Raw genomic sequence first — 18006 nt, forward strand, 5'->3', positions numbered from 1 at the left:
GGAGAAAGCTGCCATCCGCCATTATGTGGAGAAAGGAGAATGCCACCATAATCAAATACCATCCCGCTGGCCCCTGGAGAATTACACACTGACAGCCGCCTGTAGCCTACCCTGCCTTGATATAACAAGGTTTCTTGGAGGCAGTTGCTACCCTGATACATTGTTTGATATTGAGACAATAGGCGTAGACTGCAGCTACAAAAGGAAGAGTAGGTTGTGATTATCGTCCCTTGTAAAAAAATTTTTTTTTTAAAACACACATACACACACACACACACACACACACACAGAGTCGAAGGGGACCCAGCTCTACGGTCTTGCGGAGGTCAGCAGTGTGTAATCCCTGGCCTTGTTGGCGAGGGATTAAACCCGCTCTGAGTTTTGATTAAGAAACGCAGGGTTAGGAGATTAAAGAGCCAGCAAACAAAATGAAAGCAGTTTAAACCCAATCCCAGAACTCATCAGAATGCCAAAAACCTTAGACTGTCATTACAGTGGCAGATTAACGCAAAGCCCCCTCTTTAACCCTTCTCTGCGTCCCCCCGCGCCCGCACTCTCTCTCTCTCTCTCTCATCTGAGGGCTCTCTCGTGAGGGAACGGGGAAACTCAGAGGCATCTCTCCCAGGTTGATCAGGCCGCAGCTGTCATCGAAGCAGGAAGTTCATTACGGATGTGGTAATAACAGATGCTGCCTGACAACCTTATCCTAAAACTTATCCTGAAAATATTCAATCCCGCCTGCCTCCATCTCTCTCATACCATCTCTGTCTTTGTGTGCATAAAAAATAAAAGATGTCGAGCATATAGTAAATAGCGTATGGTGTGCATTCAGATACAGGGTTAGCAGCAACAATTATGGCCTTTTATTGGTCATAATAAAGACACATTATTGGTTCAGGTTTAATTTGGCTGACTAATAATGACAAATATGATTATTATTTTTGTGTTTATCCCTTCTGTCTCTCCCTCGCTCTCTCTTTCTCTCTGAGCTGAACGGCTGAAATCTGCTCGTGTCTTCCTAACCCCGTCCTGCTTCATCGTATTCCTGGCGGAGAGAGATCAAGGTCAGGACACAGGTAATGAGCAAGACACTGGGATTATGGGTGGAAACATCTGTGAGGGTCTCGCCAGTGCTTTAGCTATTCCTGGAGACAGGATACGGGTTGGAGTGTGTGGGTGGGTGGGTGTGTTGGGGGGATGGTCGCTCAGTTTCAGACTAACCATGAACCGATGAAACTCATTTTCGAGATAGGATACGATATCTCCCAGCAAATCTCTGTGACTGTCTGCGGCTGTCTGCCCCAGACATGGCGTCATATGCTTTCGTATTAGAGTCATTTTGGCAGTTGCTGCTTGCTTTCCTTCTGCACAGAGAGGCAAGGTGCGAACAATCCACACTTTGGCATTTGAGGCAATTTCTGCATCGTTTAATGTGAGGCTATCCTTCCTGGGCATGCACCTTTCTGCTGACATTTTAGATGGTGGCTCTGGACTCTTTCCCATCGCTAATTTTTTACCTCTCTTCTCTTTTCCTTCCTCCTTTTCCTGCTCCTCACTCTACCCTTCGGGAGAGGCGAGAAAAAGAGAAAGAGAAGTAAAAAACATTTTACAGTGGCAGATTAACGCAAAGCCCCCTCTTTAACCCTTATCTGCGTCCCCCCGTGAAATCGAGAACATGAATTAGACAAATGTCCTTGATCCTTCAAACATCAGCCTGATGTCAGTTACAGATGTGGCAGATGGGGAGAAGTCCATCCACAGGTTGATCATTTATATGTCACGCTTTCCAAAAAAATAAGGATGCACTCATGTTTCCATGCTCAAAGGAAAATTTTGTAGTAAACTTCTTCCAACTTCTAGCCCCTAGAAGGAACATTTAAGGGGTTGGAATGTCTTTAAAGATGGCGGACCTCGATTGATTGGTAAGGAGCAAGGAGAAAAGAGGAGAAAAATGACAGATTGGAATGAGCCCTGTGAGTTCATCTTTACTGCCACAAACAGACAATGCACAGTGGCTGCTGAAGCATCTGCCCCTACCCCCCCAGCACCCACAAGCAGGTAAAACCAGATATCAATTGCACATCAGTAGTTCCAGAGCCCGATTCCATCAGGATCTCATGTCTTTAGTACTACTGCGATAGACATCCACATGTACTAATGCCATACTAATCCAGGGGTAAATTCAGGGATTGTTTTTTACTGCGTGTAGATTTTTCCTGAGGGAGGAATGTGTTAGCTGCCCAGGTGTTGAGCCTAAGCAATGTGTCACAATGTGCCCCTCCAGCTCCACGTTTGGCTGATTAGACTGTCTGGCCTAGTTCTACAGCACAGGAATAACGAGGGCTGTGAACACCAGATGCTCTGCATTGTGTGAGACAGTTTATTTATTCATTTACGAACATATTTACTTTTTAAATATTTTATTGTTGTCTTTATTAGAAAAATTTAATTTGTTAATTTCTATCTCAGTTTTGTATTTATTTTCTTGTGTATAACCCAAAGACCCACCCTGCCTGTCCTGCTGTACACTTGGACAGGTAAAGACTGATCATCCTATGATTGCTGGTATTTACAGTGGAGTGATTATACACACCAATGAGCTCTGGGTCACCTTGGGGAAGTGGCCAATCAAAACGAGCGTTGGTCACTCTTACGTCACTCCAGTCCACACGCAACATGGCTACGCAGTGCCGTCATCTTCCAGCTTGTCCCAGCTGATTTTACCCCACTCTGCAGCTGATTGCAGTGCAGAAAAAGCACAGAATGCAACACTGGATCCCGTTAACATTTTAAGGAGTGAGGTCAGAAATACGCAATTGGAATGTTTTTGACCAAACATTCTAATGCTGATAATGTAACAATCACTGCAAAGTTCTAGAACACCAATATTCCAAAGAATTTACTCATTAAAAGGTTTAACATGATCGGATACTTTTACAGCAGCTGCTTTCATTTGATAATTAATATTTATATTGTTGTTGTTGCACAGTCATTAATTGTCATGCAATCATTTTGATTAAATATATTTTGGACAATGATGGGTTAGGACAGAGTTCTAAATGCTGCTAAAGAAGTGCTGATGGAACTCAACCTGAAAAACCTTTGAATAATTTAAACTTATTAAGAACTGTCTCACTGAGGAAAAATGATGAATAAACACACTCAATTACCTTTGATGCATCCATAAATGCATGTTCTTAATCTTAGCAGACACACTGGAACTTTAAAGCCCTTTCTGTTCCTTTCTCTGATCTGACAGATGTCTCAGAAGCTGAGCAATGTTTCATTTCCCAATTAAAGCGAAAACCCAGCCCAATTATTACCCAACAGTTTGATGAATGTTCACATTTTTTTGCAGTTCTGTTATATACTATGATCTGTGCCCCCTGGAAGCATTGCTTTCAAGTAGATACGTCTATCTTAAGATTGGGCGGCTTTTTTAATTATTGAATTTATTTTTCCCACTTAAAAATCTTTAGCTTTTTTTTTTGCTTTTTAATGAGCTTTCAAATGAACACCAACCAAGTGAAACATTTATCTGGAGGTGATTTATTAGAGACCACACTAGGTGAAATTACATTCCTTGTAGTTCTCCATCCCAAAGTTATTGCAACTTTTCACTGGAACCCCCAATTAATTAGCAAAGTTTCATAAGATAAATTATTTTACAGTAGTTATGCTTATTTGTGGAACGGAATGTGAACTCTCACTGCCAGCTGTAGGCAAGGGAGGGAGGACTCTGGTCATCGTCACATTGTGAAACAGTACCCCCTCTGGTCGATTGAGAATGTGCGGCCTCTACTCCAGTTCTGATGTAGGGCAGCGCTTTGATCCAATGGTGGTAAGCTAATGAAGCTTAGCTGGTGGACTGAAAAGAAGCAGTGGTCAGCTGCAGCTGTGGTATAATTCATAAAGCACTTGTTTGATAGAGATATTGGGCCAGTTTCACCGATGCAGATTAAGTCCTAGTAGGGTTGAAGTGTAACACCGTTTGAATTTTACTTTTTTTCTTTTTTATATACTGTACTGTACATTGCTCCAGGGGAGGATTGTCTCCTGCTTAGTCTAATCAACTGTACATCGCTCTGGGTAAGAGCATCTGCTAAATGCCAATAATGTAATGTAATGTAATGTAGTCATTCTGCGTCTGATTATCGATGACCTCAGGAACAACGCCCCAGGAAATAAATAATGTAGAATTGGATATGTGGAGAGAGTGACGTCTTGAGGATGTTGTGCATTAGCCCTATCTTCTGTGCATTAATCCCATTCGGTCTGGGCTGCCACAGTCTTGGGCAAGCCTGCCTCATGATGGCCCTCTTCCATTCATTTTGTCTGTGAATGTTGCTGACATCAGCCCAACTGACGGAGCAGATCGAAATCAGGATCGCATCCGAGCCCACTCTGGGCGTGGACACCTGTGATTTATATCAGCAAGATACAGGTTACATTCCCCTGGCCTTGTTTAATTAGTTTACTACCGACTGCTTATGGCAGAGTCCAGCTTCCACAAAATCTGCATTCAGGACTACTGTCCACAGGTATATGCTTTGTTTTACTGCCACTAAACAAAATGCATTCAGCTGTGACCAGGTCAGGTAGTGCCTGACCGGGAATACATTTTACATTCCATGCATGTGCACATTATACACAAGGCATTTGGAGTAATACTTAAGCTAAATACCAAACATAATTACTAATCTTGCTGTCATTTCTACACTTTTCCATTTTAAGAGCGTTTGGAATGTTTTTTCCCCCCATAACATTCTATGTCAGTGTTCTAGAACTATTGCATTCACTATCACCAGCACTAGAGTGTTTAGGCAAGACGATTCTAATCACATATTTTTGTTCTCACACTTTAAAGGCTTAATGGACTTTTGTCTGCTGTATCCTCCCGTTAATATTCCCAGAGTGCTACAGGCCATCTGCACGTAACAGCCAAACTAAAGGAAACCTCAACCGTTGTATCCCACTTTGGAAGGCTCAACAGATGAACCTGCCTGCACACACCCTGGGTTGACATTTGTAGTCAAAGGACTGTCCATGTGTTTCTAACCGGTGCACAGACATCATGGTGGATGAGAATGCACCTTCATTCATACTTACCCCCATTTTCTTTTGACTTCTATCTTCAGCAGTGGTTACATTAGGCATCTTAAACATTGAGTCTCATTCCAAACATCACCCAACAACCAACTCTCCTTCACAGTCACTGAGATCTATTTCACCTAGACATAGCAGCCAAACTTACAGACAACAGGCCTGCCCAGCATTTTATACACAGCTGTGAGGGCGCTGGGATGTTCATTGCTTAATTAACTCAGTAACCACACCTGTGTGGATTGGAAGCACCTGCTTCCAGTATATATTATAGCCCTAGTTTACTGAAGTGTTTCCTTTTCCATTTATTACCGTATTAACATTTATTTATACAGGGTAATTCGACTGAGCATGCACGCTCTTTTGCAGCAACGCCCTGCTAATTGCCCCACCCCACCACCAAGTAACCTAATCTGCATGTCTCTTTATTTTGCCCATTACCTGCCCTTTCACTTTCTTATTCAGTAACTGTTGTCATTGATATAATTTATCCTGGCCTCTTCATTCCCAAATTGCAGCTAATGCTAGATTTAATGTGCTCTGAGCTAGAAGGGGAAGGTTATGGATGAGTAATGTGCTCTACACAGTATAAATCTGAAGCATTCAGATGCTTCCTGGGAAAATGAAGTGGGGTGGCAAGGAGAGTACAATTCTCTCCCGTCTGTGTACGTCTATGTATCTGTTCTCTCATAGCTGTGATGGGATTACAGTTTAACACTACAAACTGCAAACTCCACATTATACTGTAGGTCAGTGAGATGTGCTTTGTTAGGGTTGGAGTGAAAACCTTCAGGATGGTAGATCTCCAGGAACAGGGTTGGGCAGCCCTGCTCTAGCTGTTGAATGAGGTGTGGCTTTGTTAGGGTTGAAGTAAAAACCATCTGGATGACAGATCTCCAGGATCAGGGTTGGTGACTCCTGCTGCAGTTGATGCGTTTTTCCCCATTGGTTTGTACATTGGTTTCATTGACTGGAATCTTGTCTTTTAATGGGAACAGGGAGAACTTTGTCGACCTAACGATCAACCTGAAATACTTTCTTAGCACCCCGGTCAGGTCAGGCTCTGTTTACCCTGTTCATATTAATCACTTTGAACACCCCCCCATGCACATGTATATAATCACAAACGCCTGCAAATTTAGATAAACCAAAAACATTTCTGAAGTGTTAATGCTTTGCCGGTGGAGTGTAGATTATTTCTAAGCTGATGGATAAGAACCAAACGGCAGATTTATTTTTAGGACTCCTTTTTGAAGAGGAAATTAGAGGAGCAGGATTTTTGTTTAAGTTTGCTTCTGGGTAATAACATTTGCAGTGCATAATTTTTGTCTGCATTAGATATTTGATCAATTTTGTACGTGGATGAAATCTGCGAAATAACAAACCTTCATAACCACAGCTAAGCTTTGTAATTAAAATCTTATTTATAGTTCTTCTGATGGCAATTCTGTACAAACAGGAAGGGTAGAACTCATCTCAACTTTTTTCTAATTTCTATTTGACCCTGTTTCCCCTCAAACTTGGATAGCCGAGCCCCTGGCTATAGACACGTCTCATCAGTGAAATAGCGGTCGTCCGTTGACTGACAGCTGGTATCCAGGGAAACCGGCACGTAGCCTAGCGAGCCGCTCGTTCATATCCTCGCTGGGAGGCAGCGCTGCGGGCTAATCTCAGACAGCCAGTCCGTCGGCGGAGTCGTTAGGGAGTGATGTACGCAGAGCAGGCCTCCCAGCCTGACTGAGCCCCTCTGACGCTCGGCCTCCTGGGAGAGGAGCCACACACGCTGATGTGTGAGCCTGCGCAGCTCCTCACAGCGCCCGGATCTAAAGGAATACACAGCGTCTGGAACGGGCATCGTCTCTGAAGGAATACACCCCTCCCGGCTCTGGAGTGAGACTCCCCTGGGAGTCCTGAGCGCTGTTCAGATAGGTGGCTCTGCTCTGGGCTTCTGAAATGTGACTGATTAATCTATTCAGTGCTGGCAGACCCTGAAAATTCAACTGCCGGAGTTACTCCATTGTTTCTCATACTATTTGTAAAGACGATTCCCCCTCCCCCATTTTAAAAGCTTAAATGATCGACTCTTGTACTCTCTTAACAAAGTTCCTTTCCTCCATGACAATGCATTTAAAAATGGCATGAGAACAAGGTTAAGAACCTTACTGCTTTAACCTGAACTCCACCTCAACAAAGTGAAAAAATTGAATCCTTTTCATTTTCTGTCATTCATTCTTTTTCACTAGTAATCCATTTATTTCATTTAAAGATAAACTAGGGAAATATTTTAGGTGGGCTGTTTCATAAAGACGCTGAAAGCTACGGTACTGTACATGTGAAGGTCATTTAAGCAGTTGAGTTAATATGCATAAAGCCCACAGGTGCACATAATTCAAATGAAGAACAGTACTGGCCCTGATATATACAGTGTTTATGAAGCGTGACCCAGGAAAGACATGCAGTGGGTCAGATGTCAAGAAAATACTTTTCTTAAAGACTTCACTGTTTACAGTGCCAAATGTTACTGTGTTACTGTAGTTTAAATTACAGGGTAGACAATACATTATCCATTGTGGTTTCCTTTTAAATCTGTAACTTTCTATCATACTTTACATAATTCAACGCATGAAACCTAAGCCCTTGATGAATAGCGCAGTCTATCGACAGTTACGTGCAGATTTACACAAAATGTATACGTCCAGGCAAATTCACTCACTCACTGCATTGTGGGAAATATGAGATTGACTGCATACTTAACGAAAAGAGAATAAATTGTGAAAAATGTAAACATGTTTATTCATAAAAGTTGGATACAACACAAATATACATTTACACAAGATGGAGCACAGTCACCAACACACAAGGCATCCAATTTCCTGATTTTATTTAATTCTCATTCATCCGTAAAAAAAAGAAAGAAAAAGATTCATTGTAGTTTACACTGTCGGAAAATTAAAACGATTTTCAAAAATGCAACATCCCAAAACCTGCATGTTGACAGTCAGCATATATAAAAGAAAACAAGTTGTTGTTTTTTTAATTTTTATACAAACTCACAAAATTATGTGGGGACGACAAGAATCAAGTCTGTAGTCCTGCTCCTTGCATCCAGACAGTGAGAAGTCCATAGCTCAGGCCATAGTTTCTTTCCTCAGAATACGCTTGGGATGGTACAACAGATTACCCGACGTTCCCCCTCTTCCCTTAACTCTGGGCTTTTTCCGTGTCACTCTGTGACACGAGAGGGAGAGGCTGAGCTCCTCCATTAGAGCACTAAAGGAAACACACTGTCGAGAAGAACACAGCAGCTTTAATTCACATCAGGGTTTACCATCGCCACAGGCTCACCAGAAACGCTGACTCTCGGCCTACCCTGGAGACAGGGCATGAAGGATGATGACAGAGATGATATGGTTGGGCATCCACGCACGCTTAATTAAAATGAGTAATTGTCAACGCGACTGAATGTTCTTTGAAATGATGTATTTTTCCACGTCTGACAGGCTGCTTTGTGAAGACAGTTTGAATGTGAGAAGATAATGAGAGGGTAGTGATGTCGCCCTAGCCTCTCTGTACTGTAAATGCTCGATATGTGATAGCCATACATACAGCCATACATACAAGGCACTTCTACACAGAAAAAAAGCCCATTGCATTAAAAATGATCTTTGCCCAGTGCATGGAGAAAGAAAAGAAATGTGAAAATGTAAAGAAAATCTAAATAAATAAAAAATAAAGAAAACCCTTTAACCCAGTGCTGGTCCTGGAGAGCCACAGGGTGTGCTGGTATTCATTTTCATCTTCTTATCAACAAGCAATTTAAACACAAGAAACCAGGTGAGATGAGTTCATGGTGTAATTAACTGCTTTAATTGATCAATTAAGTGCCGAGTAACAACAAAACCCAGCACACCCTGCGGCTCTCCAGGACCAGGAGTGAGGACTACTGCTAAATCTTGTGCTCAATTCTCGTTATTTAATTAATGTTCTCTTCCGGGAACATTCCTAGGTGACCTTGACCCTCTACCTGCTGGCCTCAGAGATAGCTTTACTGTACTGGCCTGTGGCTAATGATGGTCATGTATTCACTGCATGAAGCAGTGGGGGGAAAATAGTTCAGCCATCTAGCTTTTTTTGTCTTTTGAGAAAAAGAAAAGCTAAGATAAGATGATATTGTGATTGTGCCACATTTTAAGTGTGCGTCTGGTTTTATATGGTAAAATTTTTTTAAACTATTTATTTGTCTTAAAATCTGTTTGCATGATGCTAGCACATAAACGTGATATAGGGGTGTCTCGGTGGCGCAGCCTGTAGAGCACTGACCGCATGCTCATTGCGAGCTGCGACGTCGGCGGTTCGAATCCGACCGTCTGACATTTGTCGCATGTCTTCCCCTCTCTCTTGCTCCCATTCTTCCTGTCTCTCTATACTGTATACTGTCCAATAAAGCTAAAAAATATCTAAAAAAAAAAAAAAAAATGTGATATAGTAAATGTATGTTTTTGATTTTAAAAAAAGTCTACAGTAGGCATTTGAAATCAACACAAACAGACAGACAGATACACACACACACAGGCACACACACACTATTGCATGCTAACTTTAATAAAATGAAATGCATATCTAGGATAAACAAGCAAAAGCAATACTACAATGGAGATAATAATGGTACTTATATCAATAATGGAGATAATAATGGTACTTTGGGGATTACTGTCTTTCTGTGGTACAGTTTCTGTAGAAGTTACAAGACATTCATTTTTAGGTTTTTTACATTATTTATGCTCACTGGCTTGCCAGAAGCAAATCTAAATGGATTGATTCAGACTCCAGATTAGATATATTTCACATTTGATACATATTTATATCCATTACTTCAGACCTCTTCCATGTTCACAGACGTTAACATTCATCCATTCAACCAGAGCAATACAAAAACAGAGACTAGAGGACAAGAATTAAAGTGAAGTAGAGACTTCTTTATATTAAATAACAAATTATTATTATAGATCAGCACCTTAGATGATGACTTCTAACCACAGTTCTGCTCTTATGTCTAGAGTGATTTCCTCATGGTGTGAGTCTCTTTGACCTTACAGGAGCTCAGAACCTGGGCGTCTGAATGATTTGTAATCCAATTCACAATGATAACTTTATTTATAACAGCTGCACTCACAGTCACCAAACAGAGGCAATGCGATGCAGATAAATTTGCCGTTTTCGCTCAAGTGTGACGCAACATAAAAATTCATATAAAAACGGAGGGCTTTAGAGCGCATGATTGATTAGCTATTTCTGCACTGTTCCACAGCAATTAAAGAGAACGAGATCACCTTTCTGAACATTTAGTGTTTGGACTGGATTTGTTTTGTTAAGAGAAAAACTTTGCTATGACTTTTTGTGTCCAGTTTCAGCATCGTACACAATCTCACCTGCGTTTTTCATGTCAGAAATGAAACATGGGAAAGCATGTATCAGCTAACATAGTCGAATGATCTGTTCTTTGTTTTCCTGGGTGAAGGATCGGGTCAGTCCTCCCACAGTTTCACATGGGGCAAGTGTGGGTTCCGCATAAACACAGCAGTGTCGAGCATTTTCAATATCTGTGTGTACTGAAATTACACAGGTACTGACAGAAACACAACTCTGAGATGTGCAGTAAATTCAGCTCAGGGGCAGGTGTACCCTTCTGCCTGCATCGCAAACAGAATTAGTGTCAGTGGTTTTCACTCTTAAATGGCATTTTTCAGTGATCGCATTTTAATTGTGTAATTAAATCTCTTGGCTGATGCAGTCTGAAACTAAGGGGGGGATCTCGGCGGGGCATGAGACAGGGGGTGGGGTAGGTTTGGGGGGTGGAACAGGGGGGATATCCCTCAAAACACCACAAACCTTCCACCATAATGAGCGTAACGGCGCGTGAAGCTAATTAGTGCAGGCACCACACCAGCTTCCCGAAGAACGTTCCCACACTCTAAATCCGCGGATAACGCGATTCCCAAGGTGGAATTGTGAGGAAGCGTTTGCTTGGATTTGAAAAAGGCCTTGCATGCAGAATAAACAACATAAAAAAAAGCAGTCATAACAAAATCGAAAGAGACAAGTAAGATAAAAGAAAACAAAAAAATATAAATAAAAATAATAAAAACATGCACAAAGTTGCCACATAACTTAAAAGCCATTCCAAAACAGCCATTCCAACACGATAAAACACTTGGTAAGATACATGCATTTTCATAAACATCAGCAATGAGTTATACAAAAGCAGAGAAACGTATACACAAGCAAAGTGACTCCATAATAAAAGTCCTGAAAAATTGCTTTTCATTCCCAGCACAATTTTACCCAGGAGGGATATGATATTACTGCGTAATAAATTCATATCTCAGATGAAGAAAGATGAGTAGAATTGTTGGGCCGTGTGTGGAAACCTTTCAGATATATTTCCATCTAAATTAAGTCCATGTGCATAATACAGATATGCGATTACAGAATCTGGATCTCAGCTGGTCATAAATCAGAAAAGATATTTCAACATCAAATATTAATTTTCTTGATCATAAAGTATTCATGCACACACCCTGCGTGCATGTGTTTTTCGGCATGTACACATGGTGCTATGGCATGGACAAATGTACACTATAAACATCTGCACATAATTAATATGAACAACCGCAAGGCCAAAACAGTCAAGCAATATCTGCTGAATACAAAACAGTCTCATCTCCCTAACTGGACCAATGGGGATAGCAGTATCGCTAAAGGTAAAATGCTCAATACATGTTCCGTCATAATATTAATAGGGATAATAGTCTTATAGCACAAAGGATAATATGTTCAAAATTAGTCCTAACTACTGTACTATGTGACCACACTAAATTCTTACAGATGTATTACTTGTTTTGTTGTAGCCGTGCAGTTACTCACATTCAAATGAGAACTTAAAATGGCAATCTATGATTTTTTTCCCAAGTGAATAAATTGCATATTTCAGAAATATTCCCACTGGCATTTCTCTAGTAATGACCATTGAGACCGATCTGCATCGCTTCATTCCATTTTTATATATTAAAATCTTATCTTATTAAAATTCATTCCTGTCCTATGTGGAAATGTACGCAGGGAAAGTCTATGGAAACGAGTGTTGAGAGGCGTACTTCCGGCAGTAAAACAGTAGAGTTTGAGTGGCAGAAACACACAAGGAGGAGGAGATTGAGCGCAGTTGTGTACAACAAGGGATGTAACAATTAGTGCAACTGAAGAACAGAAATCACCCCAACAGTCAGAAGACTGGTGAGAAGGAATTGTGGTGTAGAATACACCTGCTATGACCGCCAGCCACCATGGGTGGCCGCTAAATCCACACAAAAAACGAGGAAATCATAGATTGCCACTTTAACCGTGTTTTTGCAGGCGTCATAAAGCCTAAAATACAGTGGATTTGCAAGTGTGTATAATTGTTTATGCAAAAAACAAAGTCAGAGTCATTCAAACGATTTGAGGTCTCACAACGTGGTCAGTACTTGTGCCAGGAGCACTGTCCCACACTCACCTGCTCGATGTCCGCGTTCTTCCGCGTTTTATAGATAAACTCTCCGATGGCGACGAACACGGAGAGGACGAGTCCGGCGGCCAGCACGATGAAGATGCCCCCGATGTTCTCCACGCCCAGGGCGCTGGCCTCCTTGTTGTCCTCCTCAGGACAGCCGTTGCCTCTCCACCACTTCTCCTTCATCATGTGGAGCTTCCCCTCCTCCTGGAGCTGCAGGATGGCGATGGTGATCTTATCTCTGTAGGGCGAACCTAGAGGGGTTAACGGCAGAAGCAGGTTTAGCAGGAGCCCTGTAGTTCTAGCCCTGTGGAACTATAATATAATTACAGTCTATGAGAGGAGAGAAATATGTATTTTCACTTTATCTCTGTATGAATGTCTTTAGCCAAAGGGCTGATCACTGCCATCTCACAATAAGTATGGATAGCCACATAGCCATAACATAACATACACTTAACTAAAACATTACCCGGTGCCTCAATAAATCAGGGCTTTCAGGGGCCAGTTTCCAGGGCAAAAGCTATGGAATGGTGCGTCTCCATGTCTTATCTTCAAATGTGCAGAGAAATGCTGCAAATCAGATTCGGGTCTAAAACCGGTCATCCCTGCTCAGACTGTAAGTTTGACCAACAAAACACCACCACGCAGCAGGATTGATGCCAGGAAATGGTATATTTCAACCAAGATAATTGTCGCTAATCTTGTAGGGAGAAAAATAATGCCTATGTTCTGTGAGAAAGAAAGGTGGGTAATTGTTAGAATGCTGAACTTGTGATCAGCAGGCCAAAGCTTCCAATATTACCAGCAACAATGGACACAATATTTTTCTTATTTTTTTAGGATTATCCCACTGGATTGTTCTGTTCAAAACAATGGTTTGGATCAAATCCAACTTTGGTCCTGGTGAGCTGCAGGGTGTGCTGGTTTTTGTTTTCACCTTAAAATCGGCCAGTAACCAGGTGAGGTGAGGTAAATGTGTTAAGCGCAGAGTAACAACGAAAACCAGCAGACCCCATAGCTCTGTCCAGGACCCGGGTTGGAGACCAGTGCTCTAGATGTTAAAGGCTAGCGCTCCAGAGCACTGCAGAACGTGTGTTGCGTTTAGAGAGACCCGTGGGGGCCAGGTGAACCTCACCGATGGGCGTCCCCACGCCGTAGCCCTTGGAGTCGATGAGCCCTCCGATCTGGGTGAGGTTGCAGTTCCTCTGGCTGATGTACTCGATGCTGGTGGACTCCATCAGCAGGGCGTAGTCGGTGGTCAGCACCCTCTGGATCCCCTCGCGGTTGTTCTTCACCAGCGCCGTGTTCTTCCTGCTGCTCATGAAGGCCCACATCTTCTCATACGTGGAGATTTTGGATTTCTGAAAAACAAGAATAATGCAGGCAGCTGTATTATGAAAGCTTTGGCACTGTATGCTGCAATACAACTGGATTTTGTGCATTCAGTGTAATCTGAAGGGGTTTAACAAGACACACACAGACATACATACATACACACACACACACACACACAAACAGCAACACACACGTAATCTCTTATTACAATTTTAAATGTGGGGAGAAAAACCTGGCTGAATGACAGAATGACTTAATGACTTACTGACTGACTGACTGACTGAATGCTGAATAAATGTTATTATTAATGAATGGATGACTGACTGACTGACTGACTGACTGAATGAATGAATGAATGAAGGAATGAATGAATGAATGAATGAATGAATGATTAAATAAATGATTAAATGAATGAATGACTGACTGACCGACTGAATGACTAAATGAATGACTAGCTGAATGAATGAATAACTGAATGACTGAATGACTGAATGAATGAATGATTAAATGAATGAAAAAATTAATGAATAAACGCTGCTGGTTCAGAGAACATTATGAGGCACATGCTGCTGAATTTTGAACTCGGAGTGAAAAACCTTGTCTGCGTTCCCTCAATCAGCCAGGATGTGACAGCTGTGCGCAAATCTCCCCGCTGATTCAATTTATTCTGTACATCCAGAGGCCGTGTTCGCAGAGATACGGGGGAAGTAATCACGCTCAACAGTCTTTGTGGATAAACCACCCTCTGCCCCCACCGGGTTCGTTTTGATGGGTTGAGAAGGGGACACTTTAGCAGGGTGAAATCTTAACCCCAGCCTTCAACTTAGAAGCACAGAATTATCTCACATTCTCCGTCTAGAGCGTACGGAAGACATAACCATGCATGACAGCTGGGGCTACTGCTGTCAAAACCCAAGTGAGATCGCAGTAGATCTGCAACACACAGTCACTCGTTCTCTTCGATAAGACACAAGCAAGTGACAGGGGGGAGGGCCACAATAGCACAAACTTGACAGGTTGCACTATGAAAATTGCCATAACATTTCTGAAAAAGTACATAATTATTTGTGAGTGAATAATTCATAATAATAATAATAAATTGTTATTTAGCTGACACTTTTATCCAAAGCAAATTACGGTACTGTTTATTAGACTAAGCAGGGGCCAATCCCCCCTGGAGCAATGTGGGGTTAAGGGCCTTGCTCAAGGCCCCAACAGCTGTATGGATCTTACTGTGGCTGCACTTGAACCACCAACCTTCCAGGTCCCAGGCAAGCACCTCAGTCACTAGGCTAGAGGCTGCCTCAGTAGCTTTTTACTTTTGACCTTTTGTTTTGTATGGGTGGAATTATGCTTGGCACAAAAATGTGAAAGTGTGCGAAGGAGTGATCTGAATGAAACCATACAGGTTGTAATGGAAGAGGCAAAGAAGAGAAGTAGAGAAGAAGAGAGAGGGGCGTCTCCTTACTTTGAAGAAGGTCATGGTGGAGCCGTCCCTCACCGCTCCGTACTCGATCTTCGTCTGCTTGGCCAGGTCGTCCGCCGAGTCGATGGGCGAGTCCATCCTTTCCACCGTCAGGAAGGCAGCCAGGTTGGCGGTGTAGGACGATATTATTATCAAGGTGAAGAACCACCAGATCCCCCCCACAATCCTGGTGGACAGGGCCTTCGGCATCAGCTCAGACCCTGTCACGACAAGCAGCAGCGTTAGACACAGAGACGCATGGAGAGCCATTCAGAAGATAACACGACAGGAGATTACTGCAGCCAGGTTCGATTTCGGACGACAGCATCTGCCCCACGTGCGGAGCCCGTTAGTATGAATGAACACGGTCCTCAGGTCCTGGGCACAGGTCAGTCTCAATGAGTCTGAATTCATCCCAGGCTTCTGCCGAGTCCTGTGGCTAAACCGTTCCTATCTATTGACTGTATGTACAGTAACATCGCTCATTCCCGAATTAGATTTTTATCTTCCTTTTCCGCGATAAGTCCAATCGTGTGTGCATTGCCTCACCTTCCGGGGCTCCTGAACTCCACAGTTTGGGACGGGGACTGACGTCCGTTTAGAGCAATGCATCACTCGGAAATGAAATGTCAGTGGAACACAAGGCCCAGCATTCATCTGGTCTAATGGCTGGCTCCTCGCAGGCGGATAATGAATATTCCCTTAACTGATGACGGATTGGCCGTTAACGGAGATACGCATCTATGCTCCGCTCGCAAAGTTATTTTACAGAAATGCTGACGTCTCTACGTTGGTTTCCTTCCGCACCGTGTCGGGAGAGATGTCAGCGGTAAAAGAGTTATTGACTCACATTTGGATCTCATTTCCCCACTACGGTTAACATTCGCAATTTTTCCCTGCTCATATTTTATAGTGTGCCTAACTATAGTTATAGTATTGCCTAACTGTGGGTATTATGGCTCGAAGTATGAGAGAAGCTTGGAAAAAAGTTTAGGCAGAACAGTTGACCTAATAAAATGTCTGTAAAATCTAGTAGAATCATTAGAAGTCATCAGTCAGGCTTTACACAGTCCCACAGCTAGACAAGGTTAATTGAGCCGATAATTTAGAAGTTGTGAAACCCATCACTACTTCAAATGTCGAACCAACCTCCATGTTGGTTCATTTTCCTCAGTCTTATCCGTTTAGGGCTCTACCGTCCTGCCTTTTTGGAAGAAATGGCAGCACCAAACCCTGCATTCCAAAAGATGAAACCACGGCAGTTAAAAGGCCCAAGCACATATTTATTGCGTTTCTGAGCTTTTCTTATCATCCTGAAGCTTTCGGTTTGTCTTTTTTGGAAAAAAACATTTGGTCGAAGTATGCATATTTTCAGAGTTAATTGCTATTTTTTGAAAGCTGCTCGTAACGCATGTCTGTGCAAAAATATCGGATGACGTTGCTAAATATAACCCTTTAAGCCCATGTAATCTGCCTCTTTGAGACCGAGCAAAAAGCCTTTGGATAACATTTGAGAATTCTAAATGAGTTAGTTAGTTAGTTATTTTGCTCCTTCATCCCTCTCCTTCACTATTGTATTCTCTCCACTTAAGCTACACTATGTTAACACAGAGAGCTGAAAAGGAGAAGACGGAGGGGGAGGGGGACTTTTCAAAAGACTTCCATCACTGCTCTTTGCGAATGTTTTGTGAGCGCTTTACACACTAAAACCAGGAAGAGAACACGGATACATGTGGGACTATAAAAAGAAAACTACGGAAAACTCAAACACACGCATTATCTAGCTCTGCGTGACAGATGCTGTTATAATTCCATACGTGCAAGCTGTTGTTGTTTTGTTTTTTTACGAAGACAGCAGTTAACTAATGTGGGGTCCGTTCATTAGCATAATGTAGGTGAAGCCACACCATTTGTTGTTTTGATGCGTACTGGGATACCATTCATCAGCACGGAAACACAAGCCAAGCAACGGCAGCAGAATGGAAATGCGCCATTAAACCCAGATCAGGAGTTAATCTTAATGTACACACTGTATGGCTATAGGAGAGGAACTGCCCAGGCCAGACCTACTGTTCAAAGAGTGTGTGTTTATGTGTATGTGTGTTTGTGTGTGTGTATATGTATGGGTGCGTGTGTGGATGTGTGTGTGTGTGTGTGTGTGTGTGTGTGTGTGCGTGCAGGTGTATGTGTATGTGTGTGTGTGTGTGTGTATAGTGTATATGTGCATATGCATGTGGGTATATGTGTATGTGTGTGTGTGTGTGTGTGTGTGCTTGCATGCGTGCGTCTCATTTCCATTGCCGTTCTCCATGAGCTTATATCTTATGCAAATGCACATTATTTGACAGCGACATACATCAAATGGGATTCACACGAACAATCTGTGCGAGTTTATGGTATACAGTACTGTTTCAAGGGTAAAACTGAACTGAAGCATGAAATGAAGTCCCTAATTACAGAACTCAGAAGTCCAGTGGGCCATTTCCATACACAGGAATATGGATGAAAAAAATGCACTGGCTATCAGAGACGTCAAAAGTATCTTTATTTGGGA

The 18006-nt window shown here is 42.3% G+C and overlaps 1 protein-coding gene across 3 annotated transcripts in view; it reads right to left on the minus strand.

Moving 5' to 3' along the window:
* Nucleotides 1-7944: 7944 nt before the first annotated feature.
* Nucleotides 7945-18006, minus strand: part of LOC133107798 (glutamate receptor ionotropic, kainate 1) — a 59511-nt gene continuing 49449 nt past the window's right edge. For 2 of the 3 annotated variants that reach the window (XM_061216990.1, XM_061216992.1), the window contains 4 exons: nucleotides 15456-15673; nucleotides 13788-14013; nucleotides 12653-12903; nucleotides 7945-8387 (listed from right to left, as the gene is read on the minus strand). In XM_061216990.1, the coding sequence (XP_061072974.1) occupies nucleotides 8232-8387; nucleotides 12653-12903; nucleotides 13788-14013; nucleotides 15456-15673 (851 nt within the window). In that variant the 3' untranslated portion in view covers nucleotides 7945-8231. Of the gene's footprint in view, nucleotides 8388-12293; nucleotides 12904-13787; nucleotides 14014-15455; nucleotides 15674-18006 lie in introns of those variants that run through there. The other variant, XM_061216993.1, reaches the window with a different exon arrangement.

The sequence above is a fragment of the Conger conger genome, chromosome 13, assembly GCF_963514075.1.
Source record: "Conger conger chromosome 13, fConCon1.1, whole genome shotgun sequence".
Classification (NCBI taxonomy): domain Eukaryota; kingdom Metazoa; phylum Chordata; class Actinopteri; order Anguilliformes; family Congridae; genus Conger; species Conger conger.